Here is a 22,312-nt window from a genome sequence, read left to right on the forward strand (position 1 = left end):
AAGAGGGTAGTTTGCCAAGTCTCTTAGGTAGTTTCCAATTTCTGAGTGGTGAACATATTGAGAATGGAAGCAGGCTGGTGAGGAACAGGTTGCAAGGATGCATCTGAGCAGTTGAAAAAGAGAGGGAGTAGCATGAGCTAGTCAAAGGCCTTGAGTTGGATTATCACTCCTGTTTGGATGACATTTATAGTGAAATACTCTGAGTAAAGCCTGTTACCCGCTGTTGTTCCCACTACTGCTTCTAATTCGGTTCCCTTAATATGATCCTGATTCTTAGAAGTTATTTTTTGAGGCTTTTTTTACCTTCACATCTGCTCAGTGTTGATGGGAATATTAAGGTAGCTGGGGTTAAACAGAAGAAGTGGGCCAAACACTCAAGAGTGTCACATGTTGGAGTGTAGTTTCCATCCTTTCAACAAAGAATTAAAAAGAACTAACTCTTCCAGTGCCTGAGAAGGGATTGGTTCTTTGGGTTGGGACTGGCTCTTGCTGTCCAAATTACATTCTGCTAACCTGCTGCTTTTATAGCTAGGATTTCTGGGAATAAATGCACTGTACTGCCCCTGCTGAACTAACAGCTGGTGGTAGATGAGAACTCAAAAAGATGAAGACCAGAGTATGAAATGTAATGCTCCAAAGAAATTATTAGTAGTATCGTGCTGTAAGGCAGGGTCCATCTTCATACCAGAGGTTCTGACAGCAAATTTTTTTTTATCCCAGTCATATTTTTAAATTAATTATAACATGTTAACATGCTGCTATTTATGGAGAAAGGTACTAATTTCCTTGTTCCAGAAACACATGGATACAATGGACTTGAGCACTGTTGGCAAGATCCAAGAGTATCTGCAAAATGATATTTCAGTAGAATGTATAAATCTAAACAGCATTAAGCCCACTTTTAAAATGAAATACTTGGCTAATCAGAGAAAATAATGCAAGAGTATGACAGAATCTTAAACATCCTTGCATGTTATATGTCTGAATTCATTACATATAATTTGGAAATACTTGACAATTTCAGGACTGGAAAGAATGTATTTTAATTTTGATGAGAGAAATGCTCATCACAGTCAGTAGTGACAATTGGCTTGTTGGCAGATTCTGCATCATCGTTTAAGCACGTTCATTGCAAGACAGTGAGACTTTTTGTTCATCATCTTGTACTTAAACATTGTCCATCCCACAATAACAATGTTTTCTTTTGTTAGCACTGTGACACTCCTTATAATTGTGTTGTTAAAGAAAATTCATTGGACAGCTTTGGATGTGAATGTAAAGTCTGCCACCAGAATTTCTTAAGGTATTCAGAAGTGGCTGGAGAGTCAATCCTTGCAAAATTTACAAATTTTGGAGTCTAATACATGCTATCTAAAATGTTTGAAGATTGGGCATGTATAGCAAAAACAATGAACCATTTCACAGAGCAGCTGAAATATTTTAATTCAGCTCTGCAGTGCTTTCCAAGAAAGTCAATGTACTGCAGCATAAAAACTGGCCTGTAACACTCTTCCAAAGGGGGGATTACAGCTAATAGTCTTTGTCTGGTTTTCATTTATTTGCATTTTAAAGGATTTAAATTAATTTAAATTAACAATTAATTTTAATTTTAATAAACTTTTTGCTAGATTGGTGGTGGGTTGGAATGTTTATGTCTTGGCAGTAGGTGCCAATTTTCCCTTGAGATGTGCCTGCTTATTGGTTTAACCTATCTCCCCTCTACTAGCAGCAGCAGGCTGTCACAACTAGATGGAAGCAGCTTTTTCTGGAACAAACTGGTTTGAAGAAGTTGCCAATTTTGCAGCACCAGTAGTGGCTTAATGAGAAGCAAGAGGAAAGCAGTAATTATTTATAAATTGATTCAGACATTATTTCACAAGATACTGCCTCTCAAATGAAGTTTTCTAAGTGTTTGTTCTTAACTGGGAAACATGACCTGTGTAAATATAACCTGCTTATCCTCAAACCCATGCATTTTAATGAAAAGGCTTGCAAGTATTAATGGTATCTGTAGAAAGAGCAAGAGGAGAAAAGAATCTGTAGCTCACAGTAAAAACACTCTAATTTTCTGTGTAGTTGTGTTAAAAATCTTATAGCTGGTGCTGCCTTCAATCTCTGACATACCTTTTATTAGTTTTAATTAGCATGTCCATGTTTTAAACATTTTAACTGGATGTGTAACTTGCTGTTAATATTTTTTTGTTCTGAAATCTGTATGGTTAGAATTTCAAGCAAAACATCTGTAAAACTGGGAAAGAGTGCTGTACAAAACCCTAATTATTTATTCTGTAATGACTGTGTTGTTGCAGGTAAAATTGCCAGTTGCTTCTGAGCACTCTATTTAATAAAGAGAGCTCTCTTTTAGAAAACTAGTGGGTTTTTTGACTGATTTAATCTGAAGAAAGGGAACTATTAAATCCTCCTTTTTTTAGTAAAGCACTTTGCATCTACTAACAAAAATACCCTCTTGGATCTACAAATGATCATCCAGTGGCTTTATTAAATTGGCTCTGAAACGTGTTTGCAACAGTGAAGACGCAAATGAGTCAAAACTGGGGCAAAGCAGAGCAGTCTCCTCCTGTTGTCTCAGGATGCTTCAGTGGTCTTGAATGCACTCCCAGGAAATTGAGTTTGGAGTTGGAAATCATACTGTATAACCTATAAATCCATTCTACTGAATGGCATGAGATGCCCTTGTGGATGCAGCATGTAACTTGTGAAGAAGACTAAGACTAAGATTTTTCATACCTAAAATGCAGTTTGGCATTCCTTGAAAGAGGTGCATGTATTATGAGCATGTAGAGAGTGGGGGAAAACACTCTCCTCTCCTGACACAGCCCCATTGAATCAATATTGCAGTCCCTAATCCAGCTCAGTGCACGGCAGCACAAGTCTTTGTTCTCACAGGATAGAAATGAGCAAGCAAGTGAGCCAGCATTGCTACTTTAGTGAGCATTGTGGTGTCCTGGCCTGGTTCAAGCAGAATCTGAATGTGACATCCCACAGCTGCTTGGTTTTTGTAAAAATGCTGCTCACAAGGGTGGAGGTCTTTTCTTTTACTCCTACTTAAGAGCCACAAGGGCTTGATCCAGCTCCTTTTACAGCTGACAAAACAATGCTCCTGATGCTAAGATCCAGCTATTGAGATGTGCCTCTGCCCAAATTAGGGGTAAAACAAGATCATACGCTGAAGTCTATAATACAGATTTTATTGAACATGGAATGTCAGGGAGAAAGGTAGAAAGAAATGGAAAAGAGAGCAGAAAGAGAGATCAGATAATCACCACCTATAGATCCAGTGGTGTCTTTTTGATCCTTCTTCACCCTGGGCTTCTCTTGCTAGTGGTATTCTCCAGGTCTTCTCACTATTCATACATATTAGCAAAGAAACAAATTACTTCTCATTGGCTACACAGTGCTACTATTCTATTGGTCAATTCCCTTGTTTCTAATGCTAATTAGTCCTTGTACTCCTTGTACTCCTCCTCTTTGTTTGAGTTGGTGGTCGATCTTCCCCCCCGCCCCCCGCTGGAATTGCATTTTACCAAGCCCGAGCTGATTTCAGTACAGTTGCTGAGCTGGCTTTCCTTGTGGCCCATAAATTCTGCAGTTGTGTGACAAATTCTTCTCCCCCAGCTTTGTTAACCTCCCCCTAGATCTCAGATAACACTCTGACAACAGCACCCCTTTATCTTATCTCAGGTCCCTGCTGTGGTGGCTTATCTTACAGTCCAAGTTTCAGGCATTTTCAGGTGGCCTCAGTGGTTGGTAGTGGTCACAGATTTCAGCTTTTCCAGAGCTTGGGGTGATCTTTCTTTGGCCAGTGATCTGCATACCAGCAGTTGCTTCTTTACACATATTTCCCCAGTGGGAATTTTTGTTGGGGTGCATTACCCAGAATGAGCTAACCATGTCTCCCCTCTGCCAGGCCTGGAGATAGCACTGTCCTGTCACTCCATTCTGTGCTTATCTCATGGCAAAGTCAACCTGGGGCTGTGACAATGTTTGAGACAGGAAACTGTGTTAACTCCTTACACCTGGAACAAAGGAGCAGCTAAAAATGTGGGATCTGCTCACTCACCATCCTCACAATTATAATGATGATGGTTATGAAACTCCTCCCAACTTAAGTCATATATTTTCACCTCCTTGTGTTTGCTCCATTACAGAGAAATAAGAATCTTACAGAATTACTTTGACTAATAGAAACCCTGATACTTGAGGTTTTTTGGTTAAATTCACCATCCTGAGGTTGACTAAATCTGGGTTAAAACTGGTTTGTATGGCAGTCATCAACTCAGGATTATAACAAAAGCCAGTTTACCTTCACACAGTGGCAGAAGAAACCCTGGACATAAGGCTAGACAGCATAAGGAATTCTAGAAAAGAAAATTCATGAAGACTTTGGGAGTTTTAGGCAATTTTTCCTTTTTTCCCACCATTTTCCCATGTCACACTAGAAATTCTAAATGATTTCTTGAATAGGTAGTAGGCAATATTCTGTTGGTGAAAAGGCATGTGAAATATTTGGTTTGTCTTGATATGCTTCCTAATTTCTTGCCTCCCCTTCCTTGTCTTCCATACTTTAAACTCAAGCTGACTTACAAACCCTGGTTAATGCTGCTGATCTTGTTCAGTGGCTCCAGGTTTCATCTTCAGTGGTGGTGTTGTCCTCTTCCCATCCTCATGCTGCTTCTCATGTTGCTTCACTGCAGTCAGTAGTGCATTTGGGCAGTGAGGCAGAGCAGGGGATGAAAGTAAAGCTTGGGAGAGCAGGAGAAATAAATCCTTGCCTGAACTGGTTTGCCAGTCTCATTCTGTGTATATACCCATCTTCCAAATGCATGCAAAGACCAACTCAAGACACCTGTGTTGACCTTGATAAAAGGAGCAGAACATCATGATGCCTGACTTGTCCAAGTAAGGGAACAATGTGTTTTAAAGAAGTAGATTAAATAATGAATAAGTAGGCACACAGGATGCTCCATGTGGCTGGAACCAATGGATAAACAGATAACAAGGAATACAGTGGGTTTTGTGGTAGCTACATAACAAGAGGCAACAGTGAATTGTTGAATTGTTAAATTGAATTCTTAAGAGAAATTCAAGGAAAGGTCACCTGTAACTCTGGGGGAATACAATCACCAGAGACCCCTTCACAGGTGTTTTGTAGGAACACAAAAGGACTACTCTTACTAAGATGTAGATGCATGCAAATTAGTTCTAGAAAAAGTGATGTATTAGCCAGGAAGTACACAGTAATCAATATTTATGATCATAATGGAATAAATACATTTTTTGTAAAGTTTCGTGACACATCAGAGTAGAGGACATAATCTCTGTGCATCCAGTGTGCTGCACTAAAGAATGCCTGCTTTTTTTAGTACTTTAAATTGTGTTAGAAAGTTTCCTCCCTAGCTTATTTTGGTATCAACCCAGAGCACTCTGCTTTGTCAGGATCAAGAATGAACAGGGAGAGGGTGGTTTGTAATTGGTGGTGTTGAAAAATGTAAAAAATAGTCTTTTTTGGAAAATGTGTAGCTTGAGTATTAAGAGATGTGTTCACTCTTGACTGTAAATTGATTTGCTTAATTACAGGAGAAATTCAGTACTTGCAGTTCTGCTAGCTACTTGACTTACCAGAACTGAATTTCTCAATTATCCTTGCGGATGATGATATAAAAAATGTTACAAAAGTTGTAGCCAAAAAATGGAATTTGTATATCAAAGGAAACTGCACAAATGTGTATTGAAATGCAGACTGGTAAAATGGCACTTGGAGTAAAATCAGGCTTAACATCATAGCTGTTCAGATGAAAGTGAAATGCCTTCAGAAATCAAGTGAAAAACTGCTTGCTGATTTTCCAGAATAAGAATTGCTTTAGTAAAATGGGTGGACTTTTATTACAGCACTGCTTTATACTGAGTTGCCAGTTAAATCTTGAGCATCTGTTGGAAGAATCTTATGAAAAAGTTACCTAAATCTTGTATGAAGCAATTAGAGTAAGGAATTAAGTTCTTCTGCAGAAAGTGAAATATTTAATAGTTTCTATACTTTTACATTTTATTGTAAAAATGAAACAGAAACTGCTTTAAGCCCACACTGGTTTAGTTAAATATGCAAGTGGTGAGTTATATACTGATAATGAATTCATTGAGTTAAACAGGTTAAACAGATCTTTTTTAAGGCCCTAAATTTATGTTTCCTCACAAATGGGAGCTGAAGGTCTAGAATCTGTGTCATGCATGACTGTAGACTTGCATGACTGTTCTACTGTGGGCTTTTTGCATGTGACTTCCATGTCCTAAGTGATTATTTCAGCCTAACTTAGTTTCAATTGCTTCCTTTTTTGGTTGTAATGACTACAGTAATTTTCTTCAAGCAAGATATCAGTGCCTAGCATTTAGAGATTTTTCTTGGATGTTAAAAACAAGCCTCAGTTCTAATAGGACATTTTTATTTTCTGCAGCTAGAAAAGTTTCTGCTTAAAAATCTTTTCCATTTCTACCTAATCTACTCACAGCTCAACCCCAAGTTTTGAACTTTACTTTGTCCTTTCCATTCTGTTGAAAAGACTAATTGTTTAACCCTTTGTGTTACTGGTTCTCAGCTTTCTTCAACCTGGAGCCTAACTATGTTTCTGTCTTAGAATTGTACCCCATTGTGTCTTGCAGAGGAGAGGAGGGAGAGAGCCCTGCTTATTTATTCCTAAGTTTTTATTACATTCCCTTTCTTTATGTGAATGTAGTCATGATATTAATACAGGTCAATTCTTCCTCTCTACGAGTGACCTCATTAAATTTGAATGTACTGCATTTGTGTTCTCATGTGACATGGATCAAGGTCAGTCACGTCACACTGCTGGCATGTTTGTGTGTGTGTGTGTGTGTGTGCAATACCACTCAGTGTCCCTTATTAATATTCCACACTAATAAGTGTTTACTTTAATCCATTCTACAGCAACAAATTGTCAATGGGAATATGTTCCCTTTATAGTAAAATAATTATTTCTTTATAAGATTAAGGCACATTCCTTATGGCATTGAAACAAGAAAGTGTTTGACCTTGGGTGATAGAATATGTCAACAAGTAAATGTTACTTCAGTGATAAATGAGAATTTTATTTTTCTTACACCTTATAGACAGGAAAGTAGTATAACATCCTTTCAAAATTATTTATCCTTGCAAGTTGTCTTTAAAATTATTTAATATATCTTAGTTTGTGCAAGCATAATCAGATTTTCTTTTTTCCCCCCAGTCGGTGTTATCCGCTGTCCAATTTGTGGTCAGGAATGTGCAGAGAGACACATCATAGATAACTTTTTTGTGAAGGATACCACAGAGGTTCCCAGTAGCACAGTAGAGAAATCAAATCAGGTAAGTGCATTACCATGTAATCAAGTTAACACCTTTTGGACATGTGTGCATATCCTTGGCTTCTTGCTGTGTGGCCTTTTTGCTCTTCATATGCAGACAGAACTTCAACTACTTAGACATCACATGGGGTAGCCACTCTAGAAAATCAGTTAAAATGTATGAAAATGCATGTGAATAAGGTGGTTATGTTACCCTATACTATTTTTAATTGTTGATGTTAATTTGCATCTTAATAGCAAAAGATAAAAGTAAGCAATAGGCATTAGAATGGGAATTTCTGTACTTTGGACAGGGTACTTGAAGCACTCTTTGAAGCAAAGATTTGAATAACCCTACACCAGGAGATCTAAATGGACTTTATCACATTACTGACAAAACATGGTGTTAAATAGCTGGAGTCCTATTGCCAAGGAAGAGGCTCAAAATGCTAATTGGGGAGAATGGTATATTGTAAGGGTTTCTTGTTTGTTTTCCTTATATAGGCTGCTTCTTCTTCTTTGTACAGTCAAGTAATAGCCATCTCATAAAAGTTGCTTATCTGAAAAAACAGTAATATTGGGGGGGGGTTTCAGGAGGCAAGCACTAGCTAGTGTGGAAGCAATACCAAACAGTCACATCTGTGTAGGATCACAGTTGTTAGCAAAACAGAGATTGCTGCATGTCTTCATTTTTAGCTAGTAAGGGAGTATCTCATGCATCTCGTTACTCAAGGACATTTTATTAAACTCCAGGAAGTTACTGTAAATAATCCAGCCTCTTTGTAGGTTGCTGCATTCTTCATAAGAATAATACAGTAAGGTTGCTGTATCAGTGTAGCTTGCATTCCAACTCATGCCCTAATATTTGGATGGTGGTCTCCTTTTATTTTCAAAATGCCTCTTTTTCACTTTCCCATTTTAGGGGGGACTGTATCATTGGCTCTTGAGCTGTTTGTTTCAGGGGCAGTGTCTTAGAGGTCCTTTGTTGTGCCTTCTGCTCCTTTCAAGGCTTAGCTGGAATTTGTGCTTGTGTGGGAACAGCCACATCTCTTGGGAGCAGATGGCAGGAGCCAGTCAGGTTTGTGGTTCCCACACACTGGCTATTGAAGGAATAAGTGGTGTCATCATCTCTGAGGAACAGAACTTGTGTCTTGCAGGCCATTAAACCGTTCAGATTTTAAGGAATTTTGAAACTGTATTTCTGAGAAATATTAGACCTTACCAGAAACTGAGCTGTGAGTTGCTGGAAGTACAAGCTGTGTTCTTGCAATGTAGGACTGTTTGAACTTGGCTTTTTTTTGGATTTGGCAAGGGGAAATGTTTGGTTTTTGTTTGTCCCCTGGGAATTGCAGGATAATATCTGAGTTTTGCAGATGGGTGTGAGATTTACAGTGTCTCTCAATACTGTACCAGTAAGATTGATAAAATGAGTAGTCCCTGTTGAAAATTTGACCATAACTTTTATAGTGACTTTGAAATTAGGAAGAGAAGCAAGATAGCAAATAATGTTATGCAGAAGCAGTCCTAAGTGTTTGGGGTTTTTTTTGAGAGGGTGGAAGTGTCCCATAGCCTCTGCTTAGTTATATAACAAGTCTTTGAAGATGCTGCTTTGGGGAGTGGTGATAGAAATGGATTTTTTTTTTCCCTTGGGAGTAGTAACCAATTTTTTGAAGTCTCTGATGTCCCCCTCTTTCCCCTCACAATATTTTTTTTGCTTCCTGTGAAAGTTAAGTTGAGAATTCCGTTCACTGAGTGCTGTGAGCATTTGTCAGGGAGGTTCTTAAAAGCATTTGTGTTTCCTTCAGATCCTTTCTAGACTTTGCTCTTACTCTTCCATTCCATATTTGTTTCTCCCTCTCCCTGAGGAAGAGAGGGGAGGAAACCCCTGCTCTCACAAAGCAGCAGGTTTGCACTTTGAAAGCAAATCTGTTCTGCAGCTAAGGTCCTTGGCTGAACTCAGCACACTTTCTTTAGCAGTTGAAGGCAGACCAGCAGACTCTGCTGAACCAGCAGAATACGACATTCATGTGCTTTTTTGCTGACTTTTTTCTAAAAAAATGGAGCTAGATGTTTTGTTAGATGCCTGCTAACTGAGCGTGGAACTTACCTCTTGGAAATGAATGATGTGCAGCTTTCCTCATTTGAATAGATTTATTTTGGTATGATAATGAAAGTTTTTTTACATTCATTTGTACCTTGACATAAGAAAAAACCTACACTGTTCTGTAAATGTCTCTGTTGTGGAACAGCAAAGTTAAAATCAATAATAGTTAAACTGATTAGTGTACTGTCCAGGGGGGAATATTATGAGGTTTAAGGATGATACAGCCTTCTAATCAGCCTGTCTTGTTTTGTCTTTGAAGGAGCAAAGAGAAATGCAAGAAAATTTTCCATTAGCATAGGCAACAGATCAGAGAAATTAAAGTAGAAAAGATACACTTGCAGGAAATACTGCATCAGAGGTGATCCATATTCTATCCAAAACTGTGGCTATTTTGTAGGATTTTTTCTACTGAGATAGTTGTTTTGTCTTAAGTAGTTTTAGAGCTTTATTTGAATGATTAAGAAATTAGAATGGGAAGCAAGGCAAGGGTTTTGTGCAAATATTGTTTTGGCTTAGAACCACTGGTCTGTATCTATGATTAGCCTTTTATGTGTGTTGGCAGGAAGGACTGTTTTATTTCAATCCAAAAGAGACTGCAAAAGACCTTTTGCAAATGAAATGTTTGATTGTTTCAGATTCAAAATAGTACTAATGCTACAGCAGTTTTTAGCATGCTGAATTAAAACTGCAGGAGTGAATGGCATATCATGGAGCCTGGCATTGTGGGAAGAGAGAAATAAGTGGAACCCATGAAAGTTCTGTCCATCAATCTATAATCATGTTTATCTTACCTGAACCTGATTTGGGCAGTTCAGTACAGAGCTGGCATAGCTGTGCTTTCTAGCAATTTCTGCTGAAAACTTCAGGAGCACAAGAAGTGAGCATGAAGAAAGAATAGGCCTTGAATTCCTTAGTACACGTTCCACAAGAGCTTTCCTGGGTAGCATTAAAGGTTTTGTGCTGACTATTAGCATAGGAAACTTTGCAAAGTAAAAGAAACTCACAGGAAATGCAGTAATTGTGTAGGTTGTGGGCAGCTAGTAAATACTTTGAAAGAGCAGATGCTTTATAATTTTTTTTTCACATTTTGATTTATTGATAGACTTGGCAAAATTATCGGCTTCTGAAGAGAAGTTTGAAAAAAAAAAATATACTTAATTCATAAGAGTGAGCAGAAAGGGGCTTCAGACCTAAGAGGTGTTGCTGAAGCAAGTGCTAGATGTGAACCAGACTAAAGGGTGGACAAGTGAGGGAAATTTAGGGACTTCAGCAGAGGAACATGTTGTATGCAAAGCCATGAAAATAAAAATGAGAAATGTGAGATTGATGCAAGAGAGAGGACCTTAGTGATAATATGGGAGTTGGTGCAGCATATTGAGCCTCTAGAGCATTTTAGTCTAGGTTCTAATTCTCATAGCTCCTGTGTCCAAAACAGAATGTGTGCAAAAATATTTTTGATGGTAAGAATAACATTTTGTATCTATACCAGTTACTGACCTGACAGTTTAAAATATTGTACTAGGAAAGAACAGCTGGGTTTTATGTGAGATGTGGGAATTGTGATAAATGGATATGATTTGTGCTAACTAAATTGTAACATTATCAATATTTTAGAAAATAATTGTTATAAAATAATAAAGGAAAAGTATATGTGATTAATGTTACAAAGCAGATGGGCCCCTTTGGCTGATGTGAAAAACAGGATACAGGATGTAGTATTGAGATAAGCAAGATCCCAAAACAGAAACGGCCTTGGGATGAGCAAAGCTGGGACAATTCCGGGTATGGAATCTTAAATTGTGGTTTTATCTGTCAAATAATAAGGCTTATTTGGAATATAATGCTTACTTATATAACACAGAGCTTAGTGTGCATGTGCAACCTGCCAGGTTATTCAGAGGGCAGCGAGGAAGATGATGAGCCTTCCTCTGGAAAGACCACCAAAAAGCCAGGAGACCCCCTAGCAACAATGGAGCATGTGCTATGCAGTGCAGTGATATAGAGTTCAAGAATTGAAAATAGGAGGAGATTTATGGAAAATTATTGATGGATATGTATTAGCATACAGTATAGAAATGTAGTTTGGATTCCTTTGTTTCCTACATGAGGCAGAGTGAGAAGCCCTCCCCGTACCCCCAATGGGTGTTTCTTATGCTTTATATGAACCTTAATCATACCACATTTTTGTATATGCTTGATTATATTTTATATACTTGATTGTATTCATTTATATAAAATTGCTGTTCAATTAAAACTGTTGCTAGATTCAATTTTGTTGTTTATTTATTAGACATATAGAACTTCATTCATAACGGGAATGTAGTAACAAGGTATCAGCTTAGATCTGATACTAGATCAAGTTATTAGGAAAGCAAGTCTGACTGCCAGAGGTGATTAATAGGGAGAATTTAGAACAATAAGTTTCTTTAAGTTTGCATGGTGCCAGAGGAACCACCGTGTGTGTTTATTATGCTTAAACAGTTAAAAAAACTGGACCTGTGACCAAAACATCTCTGAAAGCCAGTGGTTTATGGAGATGGGTGATAGGCTCAGGAAGAGTCACAATATGCTCATGTATGCTTTGAAGTGATGTGGATATTGATGGGATGGTGGGGTAAGAAGGATTTCATGCATTTTGAGCTGTTAGTACATGGGTCATGTTGGGAATTACTTATAGTCTCTGTCTTCAGTAATTTTTTTTTATGTGCCAGGAGATAGTTGTGTCACTATTGGCATCAGTGAGTTTTGGATCCAGTGGGGGAAAGCATTGCATCTCATTTACACTGGTGAAATTTGGAGTTCACTGAATATTCATCTGGACTACTTTGCTCTCTTCCCTTGAAACCTTTGCTTGATTATTTAATCTCTTTAATACTCAGAGTGTGTTTAATTGGAAGAGTGGTTACTTATTACAGGAGCTGAGAAAACAGGTCTATTACCACAGCTCTTGCAAGTAAATGTGTTTTTTCTGCCATAAAAGCTTGTGTATTTTCTTAAAATAGTACTTACCTGCAACATGCTGAGTAATTTCTGCTTTCATTAAATTTGACTGAAGGCTGAATGAACACTTCCTGGGGTTATAAATACTAGAACTTGTAACTGAATTAAATGTAATTACAAGGAAAACTCAATTAAAAATAAATGTCTGACTAGAATAAAGGCTTCTAGGTTAACTAGGGAGAGTTTTCTTTGAAATCACTGAAACACTGCTTGTGTGAGTCACAAAAATAAGAATGAGTTTTAGATTTTGTAAGTGCATAACAAATATTTGCAGTAATGATACTTCCATGTGTTTTAGCTGTATGGCTTAATGTAATAACTAGGAATTCTAGCACAATCCAACCTATATCTGAAAATGCATATTTCAAATCAGGAGTGGATAGGAACAAATCTGATGCTATCCAGAAGGCATTGCTGTTTTGACAGCCTGAGTTATGATGTCTATGGAAAGCTTTAAAAATCTGTCTCCTGTCCAGAGAGTATAAAGGTGGGATATATATTTTTGATACTACAAAGGAGGAGTTTGGATTTTTTTGGCAGCACCTGATGATTGGTTGTTGAATCACAATTTTCATCTCATTCCACATACAGCAGGTCAAAGGAGTTAAAAAAACTCAACTAAAAAAGAAAATAGATGAAGCTCTTGGAATCTAGGGAGAATTAATAACTTCAAACATTCTTTAAACTTACCTAAATGTCCTGGCATGTTCATCTGCCTGATTTTGCTAAAGGTGATGTGGAAAAGGTGTTGCAGGGAGTTTGGTTGGTTGGTTTTGCTTTTAATTTGGTTCCTGCCTCTTTCTCTCTTTCTCTCTTTCTCTCTTTCTCTCTTTCTCTCTTTCTCTCTTTCTCTCTTTCTCTCTTTCTCTCTTTCTCTCTTTCTCTCTTTCTCTCTTTCTCTCTTTCTCTCTTTCTCTCTTTCTTAGAGAATGCCTGAAAGACCTTTCTGTTCTTTTTCTCTGCTCATTTTGTTTTTAGGGCTGTTTTTTTTTTACACTAGAAAACCAAATATCCAGTATGTAACTCTTCAATCTGATTTTCAAAAACATGTCTGGGTATTTGGGGGCACAGCACAATCTCACCTCTCTGGCCACAAGACTGATGTGAAAACTTTCTTGTGCTGCCTGTTCAGTTCACTCTGCAGTCAGCATTGCTGATGTAACTGAGCCTTGGGCTACAGTGGTGTAATCAGTCCTGGTTTGCATCACAGTCTTGCAGAGAGTTGCACTGGCACAAAAAGGAGGAGACAAATGACTAAAAAAAACGAGGGAGAAGATTTTCCTCCCAAGAATTAAGAATAATTTTAAATTTTTTTATTTTGTTTTTCAGAATGTCATTGAATTTAAGGGTTAATAACAAGTGTTATGCATTAACCCCAGCTGGTAACCAGGCACCATGCAGCCTTTCTTACTTCTCCCTTTCAGTTTATCTCCTTCCTCCCTCCCCACCTCCAGTGGGATGGGGAGGAGAATTGGGAAAAAAGGTAAAACTGTAGGTTGAGTTAAGAACAGCTTAATAAATGAAACAAAGTAATATTAATTAATTATAATAATAGGAGTAATGAGAGAGAGAGAGGGAGGGAGGAGTAAAGCCCAAGACAAATGATGCCAAATAAATTTGCTCACCACCCACTGACGGGTGCCCAGCCTTTCCCTGGACAGGGATTGGTGCCTCCCACCCAACTCCCCATGGTTCATGTGCTGAGCATGATATTCTGTGCTATGGAATATGGTATGGAATATCCTGTGGGAAGCTCAGGCCACCTGTGCTGGCCTCACTCCCTCCTTGTGCTTGTGCTGACTGGCAGAGAGCTTGGGAAGCTGAAAACTCCTTGAGTTTGTGTAAGCCCTGCCTAACAAACTGATGTGCTGGTTGTTGCTATCAATGTTATTTTTGCACTAAATCTGAAACCACAGCAATGTGCCAGCTACTGAGGAAAACCCCCACTCTGTCCCCACTGAAATTAAGACAGAAAGTAGAAATTTTCAATTTCCTGATTACAGTTCACTTCCTCTAATTGCTTTATTTCAATTTTTTGGACTTTTTTAATGATGTCCTGACTTTTGGTATTTTTCCTTGATCTACTGGTATGGATAGGAATAAGAATATTTTTTTGTTAAGAGAAGAAGGGGAGGAAAAAGAAAAACCAAGGAGAAGTTAAATTTTTGAGATTATTTTGAAAAAGGAAACTTTCAGGCCTCATTTTTGTAAAGAAACAGAAAAAGGGGCTCAAGCCCAATTCCTTCTCCTTTCCAGGTCACTTTTAATGAAAAGAAACTGCTTCAAACTCCAAGTGACAACAAGAGGGGTCAACAGCCTTTGTGTGTTGTAACTTCATTTCTCAGAAGCTACTTATTTTGAGAGGTAACATGATCCAGAAACATAAGCACAGCATTGAGAATCTGGATTTCATGTTCAAATTCCAATTCTGTCAGTAACTTGCCATGTGGCCTAAGGCAAATTTTGTGCTAATTTTTCTCTTTCCTGAAGGGGAAACTGGAACACAGTTCTATGTATATATTTTTTGTCTGCATGAGTTATAAATATTTCCTTCCTCTTTAACTTAGTCTATATTTACTTTGTGTGGGTACAGAAGTCGTTTGGTTGAGTTTTTTTAATCAAACTGAAAGCAAAACTAAAACCTGAAATGTTCTCCTTGTTGCTCCTGCAAGCAGAAATGTGTTGCTGTGATCTGTAGGATGTAGCAATCTTCAGACCCCTGAGGCTTTGGTTTGCAGCAGTGCTAAACTGTGCCAGAAATGGGGGTAGTTACCTAAACCAGCACCACATCAGCATGTTCACTGATTTTAATACCAAAACCCCATTGGAGGTAGGACTACAGAGGCATTGGAAAGGAGGGGTAAAAATGAAATGATATTATGAGTGTGTGAAATGGTGTTGTCCATCATTCAAAGTTTTCAACCTGTTGATCACATTGTGGAACTGTAGCAATTTTTTCTTGGGTATGTGTTTACTCTGTGTGGAGAAGTTTTGGTCTGCTGACATGTTTGTTTTCCTTACTTATTTCTTTTTCCTGTTGGATGTAGTCCAAAGAGCCCAGGAGTTAACAGGCCACAGTTTGAGAATTCTTGTGCATTGGTTGCAAATCTGTTCTGGGGTGCTTTTTGGACAAACTTAACTGGAATGCTGTCTTTAAGATGTGATGTTAAGAATCTTGAGAGGAACCTTGCTGTTCAGTAGGGTGTGTTCTTCCTGAAACCAAGCAGGTGACTGGAAGCTAAAATTCAAGCTGGTGGGTGAACTGAGGGAGGCTTCTAAAATCAGAGTAGTGCTGCTTGTGTTCTGTCACTAGCAAATATTTCACAACAGCTTCTTGTATAAGTGTGCAGGGAATGGCAGAAAGTAGTGGTCTGACTTTTTTCATGTCAGGCAAAGATTTTAGGGTAACACTGACAAAATGACCTGTTTCTTTGAAAAGTCACATTCAATTACTTCTGTGCTGTTATTTATAATGTTCCTGTACCTCAGACAGTTTCATGTTCTCATTTCACTGCTTTCAGAAGACTATTAAACTGCACTGATGATGTATGAAAAATAACCTGTGTGTATATTCCAAACTTATTTTAACAGCCACCTTTCTTCCTCTTGTCAGGTCTGCACAAGCTGTGAAGACAATGCAGAAGCTCATGGGTTTTGTGTGGAATGTGTGGAGTGGTTGTGCAAGACCTGCATCAGAGCTCACCAGAGGGTTAAATTCACAAAGGATCATACTGTGAGGCAGAAAGAGGAAGTATCTCCAGGTAACATATTTATAATTTCACAAAGAATTTGTGTCTGCAATGGAAAGTTATGTTGGACCAACACACTTTTTTTAAAAAAGTGGTAACTTGAAAACTGGTGTTCTGCCAGTTTTTTGTCTCAGATTAGCTGAATAGTGGTACAGGTTGTTTTTCCTTTTTTAATTTTCTTAAATTTTATTTAACATGTTTTAAACCAATAAATACACATAGATTTTATTTTCCACATGGATTGATTGCAAATTATTATCTAGACTTCAGAGATAAGCTGCAGAAAATACGTCTTTCGGCATTTGGCTTCTCTAGTTTTACTAGAGGTCTAATAAATGGTTAATATGAGCTTTGTTGTATCCAGCAGGAAAAGGAGCACTAATAGATTATATATTTTCAGCATTCTGATAAAAAGCCAGCCAAAATTCATGTTTTAGCTAAGTATCTTTTGAGCTTGAAATGTTTTGCCTTAGAAATGTAAGGGAAGTATATTATGAATTGGGGCATTTTTCCTCAGTTAGATCTACAATAATTTGGGCTAGAAGGGACCTCAGGAGATCATCTAGTCCAACCTCCTGCTTTAGGCTTTCAGTTCTGAGTTCCAGTGCTCAGGGATTTATCCATTTGGGCCCTGGGAACCAACAATGCTGAATGTGGTGTACAGTACAGCCTCTCTGAGAAATCCTGACTACTCTGTGGTAGAAGAGGTTGTATTTTTCTGTTCATTGAGAACCTCTTTTGTTTCAGTTTTTTCCCCACTGTCTTGTCTTGTACTGTCATTGGAGAAGGATAATGTTACAGGATGCTAACAAGCATTCTGCTGAAACTATATATGTCCTTTGAACTTGCATGATTTTTCTTGTAAATACATAATTTTTAGAAATTGCTATATATTATTTTAAAGATATGTATTAGAATAGATACTTATTTTTGTTCCACCCTATCTAGTACTATGAGGTAATCTATTGCTCAAAGGGTCTCCTCCACCAGGGTATTTTGGAGATATTCACTGTATTGTGTATCCCACTTTCACCCGTGGTTAATCAAAAGTGAGTACTGAGTGTACTTTCAAGAGAGGACAAAAGTGGGTAGAAGTGGCTGATGGACTGTTAGGCAGAACAGGACTTGGTGGTAGGAATGATTTCAGTGCACTCTCTTTGGGAGGCAGTTTGTTGGTGAGTTGGAAAGAATTTTGGCTGCAGGATACAGATCTGAAAGTAACTTCTTCCATATTTTTGGAGAATAAGTAAATGAATGGGTGTTGATCTGCAGTGAGGGATGGGTTGCAGTGTGAAGCCAGTTTTCATTACAGGCTGTATAATCCTTATGAGCTCAGTGTCCAACCTAACTCCTAGGAAATCAGGCTTTGTCAGTTAAATTGTTTAAAGAAACAGATTCCATTTCTGTGGTCTGGTGGTGTTTCCTGCTCCCTTTGATACTTGCTCACTAGAAACTGAATGAGACCTCTCACCCATTTAGAATGGGATCCTGAAGGGAAGCTGATATCTCCTGGTTATTACATTCTGTATGGTCTACACTTTGAATGTCCATGTCTTGATCCTCAAACCCCTTTCCACCAAGTGAGCTGAGAAAGAAGACAGAGTACAGATTAAGTCAACCACCTCCATTTAAGAAAGGAACTTACTGATATTGCAATGTCTTTTGCAGCTGCAGCAGTACTGGCTGCTCCTTTTGTAAATAGTTTTGTGAGGCCAGAAGAGATTATGTTAAAATAGGTTTAGACATTTTCCATTAGAAAGGGTGCTAGCTCCATGCTTGAGCAAGAAGAGTGAGACATTGCAGTTTGAGCTTATGGCTGTTACAGTCTCAGTGAGGGACCTGGCACACACTGGTACATCTAAGGAAAAACAGGAGAGTGCAAATCTTGAACCAGTTAGTAGACTGACTGTACCAACATCTTCCTTTATTCAACAGAGGCAGTTGGAGTGACCAGTCAGCGACCAGTGTTCTGCCCTTACCACAAAAAGGAGCAGCTGAAGTTGTATTGTGAAACCTGTGACAAGCTGACCTGCAGAGACTGCCAGTTACTAGAGCACAAAGAGCACAGGTATCAAAGCAAAGTGTGCATTTTATCCATCTCACTTACTGGAGGGTAGCCTGAAGTAGATTGTAGTTCTAGCTGTATGGAGCACAGTCAGGTGGAAAAAGTGAAAACTAAAATTTTCTGCTCAGAAATGAAACTCACAAAAAACCAGAGATTGTATCCCAAAGAATGTGACTGATGAGTGTGTGTTACATTTTGTATAAAACCTAATTCTTCCAGTTGTTAATCTGGTGACTTGAGCACAAGATCTTTTTTACAGTGAAGTTGTTTGGTCAGAATTTGTTGCAATGCAGCTCTTCAGAGAGTCCTTAGAAAACACAGGGGCTGTGTTATGCAACTGTACACTTACGTGTAATTTCTCCATTTGTCCTTCACCAAGATTATATAACAACATTACCAAACCATTTCAAATGGAGAAAATGGGAATTCATTTTTCTGTGAAGAGCCCTTTCAGAGGAAGAGTTAACCTGCAGTTTGGCTAATACTGTACTTTGACAACACTATACCAGTCAAATCTTTGTGTTGTGGTTCTTTTGGTCATCTCTTACTGGTGACTGGATCTGAAAAGCAGAATTATATACAACTTCTGGGTACAAGGCAAAAATCTTGCTGGTTAACACATACTGTTGTATTTTGGGGCAGATGCACCCTGGTTAAATATTAATATGCTTGTTATACCTGTTGCAACCACCCAAAGAGCTTGCTTGCCTGACCAGGTGAATGTAAGTAGGTGGAGAAGTGTTGGCCATTGTTGCTTCTTGGAACAGGCTAAATATTGCTCTTGCAGAGTTGCAGTCTTCCTCTTTTATTCTCCTTTCCTTAGGATTTATATCCCTTTTATAATGTGCCACCTCTTTTTTTCCTCAGATTGCTAAACTTAGATTTCAGTTCCTTGATTTAAAATGTTGCCAATTTTTACCAACTCAGCAATCTCTTCTGCTTCTGCATCCTTGTCTTGCATGAAGTAATAGCTTACCTGCATTTTCACATTCAAAGTGATGACTACCACAAAACATTTTTTTTGCTAAAATTAGGCTATGGTCACACAAAATCCTTTTGTATTTATGAAAATCATAAATTCTTACCCCAGTATGACAGGAAATAGACTGTAAATTAAATGTACTATAAATGAAATATATAAGCATTTGCTGACATATGTTTCCATGATGACAGTTAAGTTTTGGATTTGAGTAGCCCCTTTCTTCAATTAAAGAAGTATTATTTTGTAAGTCACTCTGCTCTTTAGCAAGTCTATAACACCTTTTATATGTGTAAATCCTCACTGCTTTTTATTACAGGTACCAGTTTATAGAAGAAGCTTTTCAGAACCAGAAAGTTATCATTGAGACACTAATCACTAAATTGATGGAGAAGACAAAGTACATAAAATATACAGGGAAACAGATCCATAACAGGTTTGTATTAGATTATGAGGTTAAAACTGACTGAAGGCAACTTTACATGTACTGTAGTTTTTTGAAATGTTTAAGTTAGTGTATTTTGTACCTCCCTCCTTTTATTCTTCCAGAAAGAGGGATTCTAAAGTTCACTCTAGTGGCTGTTGCCTGTTCAGCATGCTTGGCTGTGTTGGGTAATTCTTCTGCTCAGTCTGTGGACTTAATGGGCAGCAGTTCTTGGGTGCAACAAAACAACTTATGCAATAAGGACTGTAGAAGACAGTCTTAATGCCTCCCCACCATCAGCAGATTAATTTTCTTAGTGCAGATCCCTTGTAGAAAGTGAAAGGTTATGACTCATGTTTTCATAATGTTTGTGACATGTATTTGAAGATTTATGTAGTACTTTTGTGCTTGGGGCTCTATTCACTGGGTACTACAAACCCAGGAGAAACATAAACCTGTAAGATGCAATCTGCAGCGAGCCTTTGTGGCTGCTCCTCCAGGAGAGTTCAGTGCTGCAGTACCCAGGGAGGGTCAGCACAGCTGGGGATGCCAAGGGTGGCTTGAACTCTTCCTTTCATCTTTGCAGTAGAGGTTTCCCCAGGATAACATTAAGCTTTGCTGTTTGAGCACTGTTGCTGAAACAGCTAAATTAGTGCCATTCTGCCTTAGATGGAAATTAGATTTAAGCAGTTTTGATTGGCAATGAACCAGTCCAGAAAAGTGCCAGAACTCTGAAAATCAACAACTTCAATTACAATGAGCATTTAATAGTAACAGATTTCAGATGTATGGCATTAGAGTTTGCAACCAGTTAATGAATTTTGTCATAGGTCACTGTTACTTGCTCTGTTTCTCCCAGTAATTTTCCTGGCTCTAAGTGTCTGATGATACATGTATTAATTGCTGCATTTGACAAGAAGTATTGTAGTCTAAGCCACAGATTTTTTTAAAATACTTTTTAAATGGGTTTATGAGTTAAAGAACATTATTTTCTATATTGTCTACTTGCAGAATTCTTGAAGTGAATCAGAATCAAAAGCAGGTGGAACAGGATATTAAAGTTGCCATATTTACACTGATGGTAGAAATAAATAAAAAAGGAAAAGCTCTGCTGCATCAGTTGGAGGTAATTTCATTTCTATCCTAAGAAAGAAAAACTTTAAATCTTAATATTTTTTTCTATGTATTCACATTACAGTAAATTTCTAGCCTTAGTCCTCTGTGCATGATTCCAAAGTGGAGAGATGTCCTATACAACTGCTTGAGCAAGTGGGGTTTTTGGTGGAGGAAAATTTGGTTTTTGAGGGGTGGCCAGTTTCTTTCTCCATGCTTTTGCAATTCATAATTCCACACATCATGCATGAAAAGTGTTCTGTCAGATCTTTTCATAAATTCAGTAATCCAGTAGCAAGTCACAGGAGAGAATTATCTAGAATGGATACCTGGAAAAATAATATCTCCAATTGTGTTTTAAAAAGAGAGTGTGTGTGTGTGTGTGTAGAGAGGCACACACATACATATATATAAATATATGTTAAAATGTGTCATTAGACAGAAAGCCCTGATATCTTGACTAAATGTGTACTGACTTTTCTGTTTGATAGCTGCTGCATCAGGGGGCAGGAGTCCTTCTTAGAGGAGCTAAGTGAAACCATTGATCATTGTGAATTACCAGTATGAAAGTTAATGCCTTTTAACTGTAAATTCAACCTTTTGACTGGAACTGCTTTTCTACTTGCAGACTCTGGCAAAAGAGCACAGGATGAAACTTCTGCAGCAACAACAGGAAGTGGCAGGTCTCTCTAAACAGCTGGAACATGTCATGAATTTTTCCAAATGGGCAGTTTCCAGTGGGAGCAGCACAGCTCTGTTGTACAGTAAACGTTTGGTAAGGTTAGGAAGACAGCTCTCTCCATTCACCCAGAGATAGGGTAAACTCAGATATGCATGCACATGCTTGTCTGGAGTACTGGGGTATTAGAATTTTTAATGATTTTTTACTAATTGGAATATTTATATATGGTTGTTATGGTTTTTTCTTAAACATAAATACAGAATATTTCTGTTAATTTAGCTCTCTGGTCATCATTCTCTCCTGTTACAATACCATAGAACAGTTGTAGATCTGCAGAAGCAGGAACAACTCCTTTTCTGTGGGTTGAAAACCATGAAGACACGAAACACAGACAAAAATATGTTGTGTGTCCTACATCATGATTGTGCTTCTTTACAGTACCTATACAGTACAGATGCCACAGCATCTGAGTTCATGAAAAACAGTATTTGTATATCATAGTGTCTGGTATCTAGCATTTAATGTAAATAGTATTGTATGTCTTGGTTCTGTCAGGTTCATCTCCCACTGAAAGACTTTCAGAATGGATAAAAATTAAACTAAAGTTTTTGTTTGTCCATACAATCACAAAGCTAAATATTTCATTGCTATAATGACCCTTAAGATCTGAGTGTATGTTGTCTCACTAAGCTGAATGTTCATGATGGACAGAAATCCTAAAAAATTTGAAAAAAAAAACCAAAAAAACCCAACCCAAAAGCTTACCTTGATTTTTCCAAAGGTTACAAGGCTGTACTTGCCTGACAGCAAAAATCTGGGGCAATGCTGAAGAAAGATGCT

The 22,312-nt window shown here is 38.0% G+C and overlaps 1 protein-coding gene across 1 annotated transcript in view; it reads left to right on the plus strand.

Annotated features, from left to right (window-relative positions):
• TRIM24 (tripartite motif containing 24) overlaps window positions 1-22,312 on the plus strand; it is a 53,896-nt gene that overhangs the window by 13,402 nt on the left and 18,182 nt on the right. The window contains exons 2-7 of the mRNA XM_063154148.1: window positions 7,260-7,378; window positions 16,074-16,221; window positions 18,145-18,277; window positions 19,573-19,689; window positions 20,689-20,803; window positions 21,419-21,565. Coding sequence (XP_063010218.1) covers window positions 7,260-7,378; window positions 16,074-16,221; window positions 18,145-18,277; window positions 19,573-19,689; window positions 20,689-20,803; window positions 21,419-21,565 — 779 coding nt within the window. The remainder of the gene's footprint in view (window positions 1-7,259; window positions 7,379-16,073; window positions 16,222-18,144; window positions 18,278-19,572; window positions 19,690-20,688; window positions 20,804-21,418; window positions 21,566-22,312) is intronic.

This window comes from Melospiza melodia, chromosome 4 (genome assembly GCF_035770615.1).
Source record: "Melospiza melodia melodia isolate bMelMel2 chromosome 4, bMelMel2.pri, whole genome shotgun sequence".
Lineage (NCBI taxonomy): Eukaryota > Metazoa > Chordata > Aves > Passeriformes > Passerellidae > Melospiza > Melospiza melodia.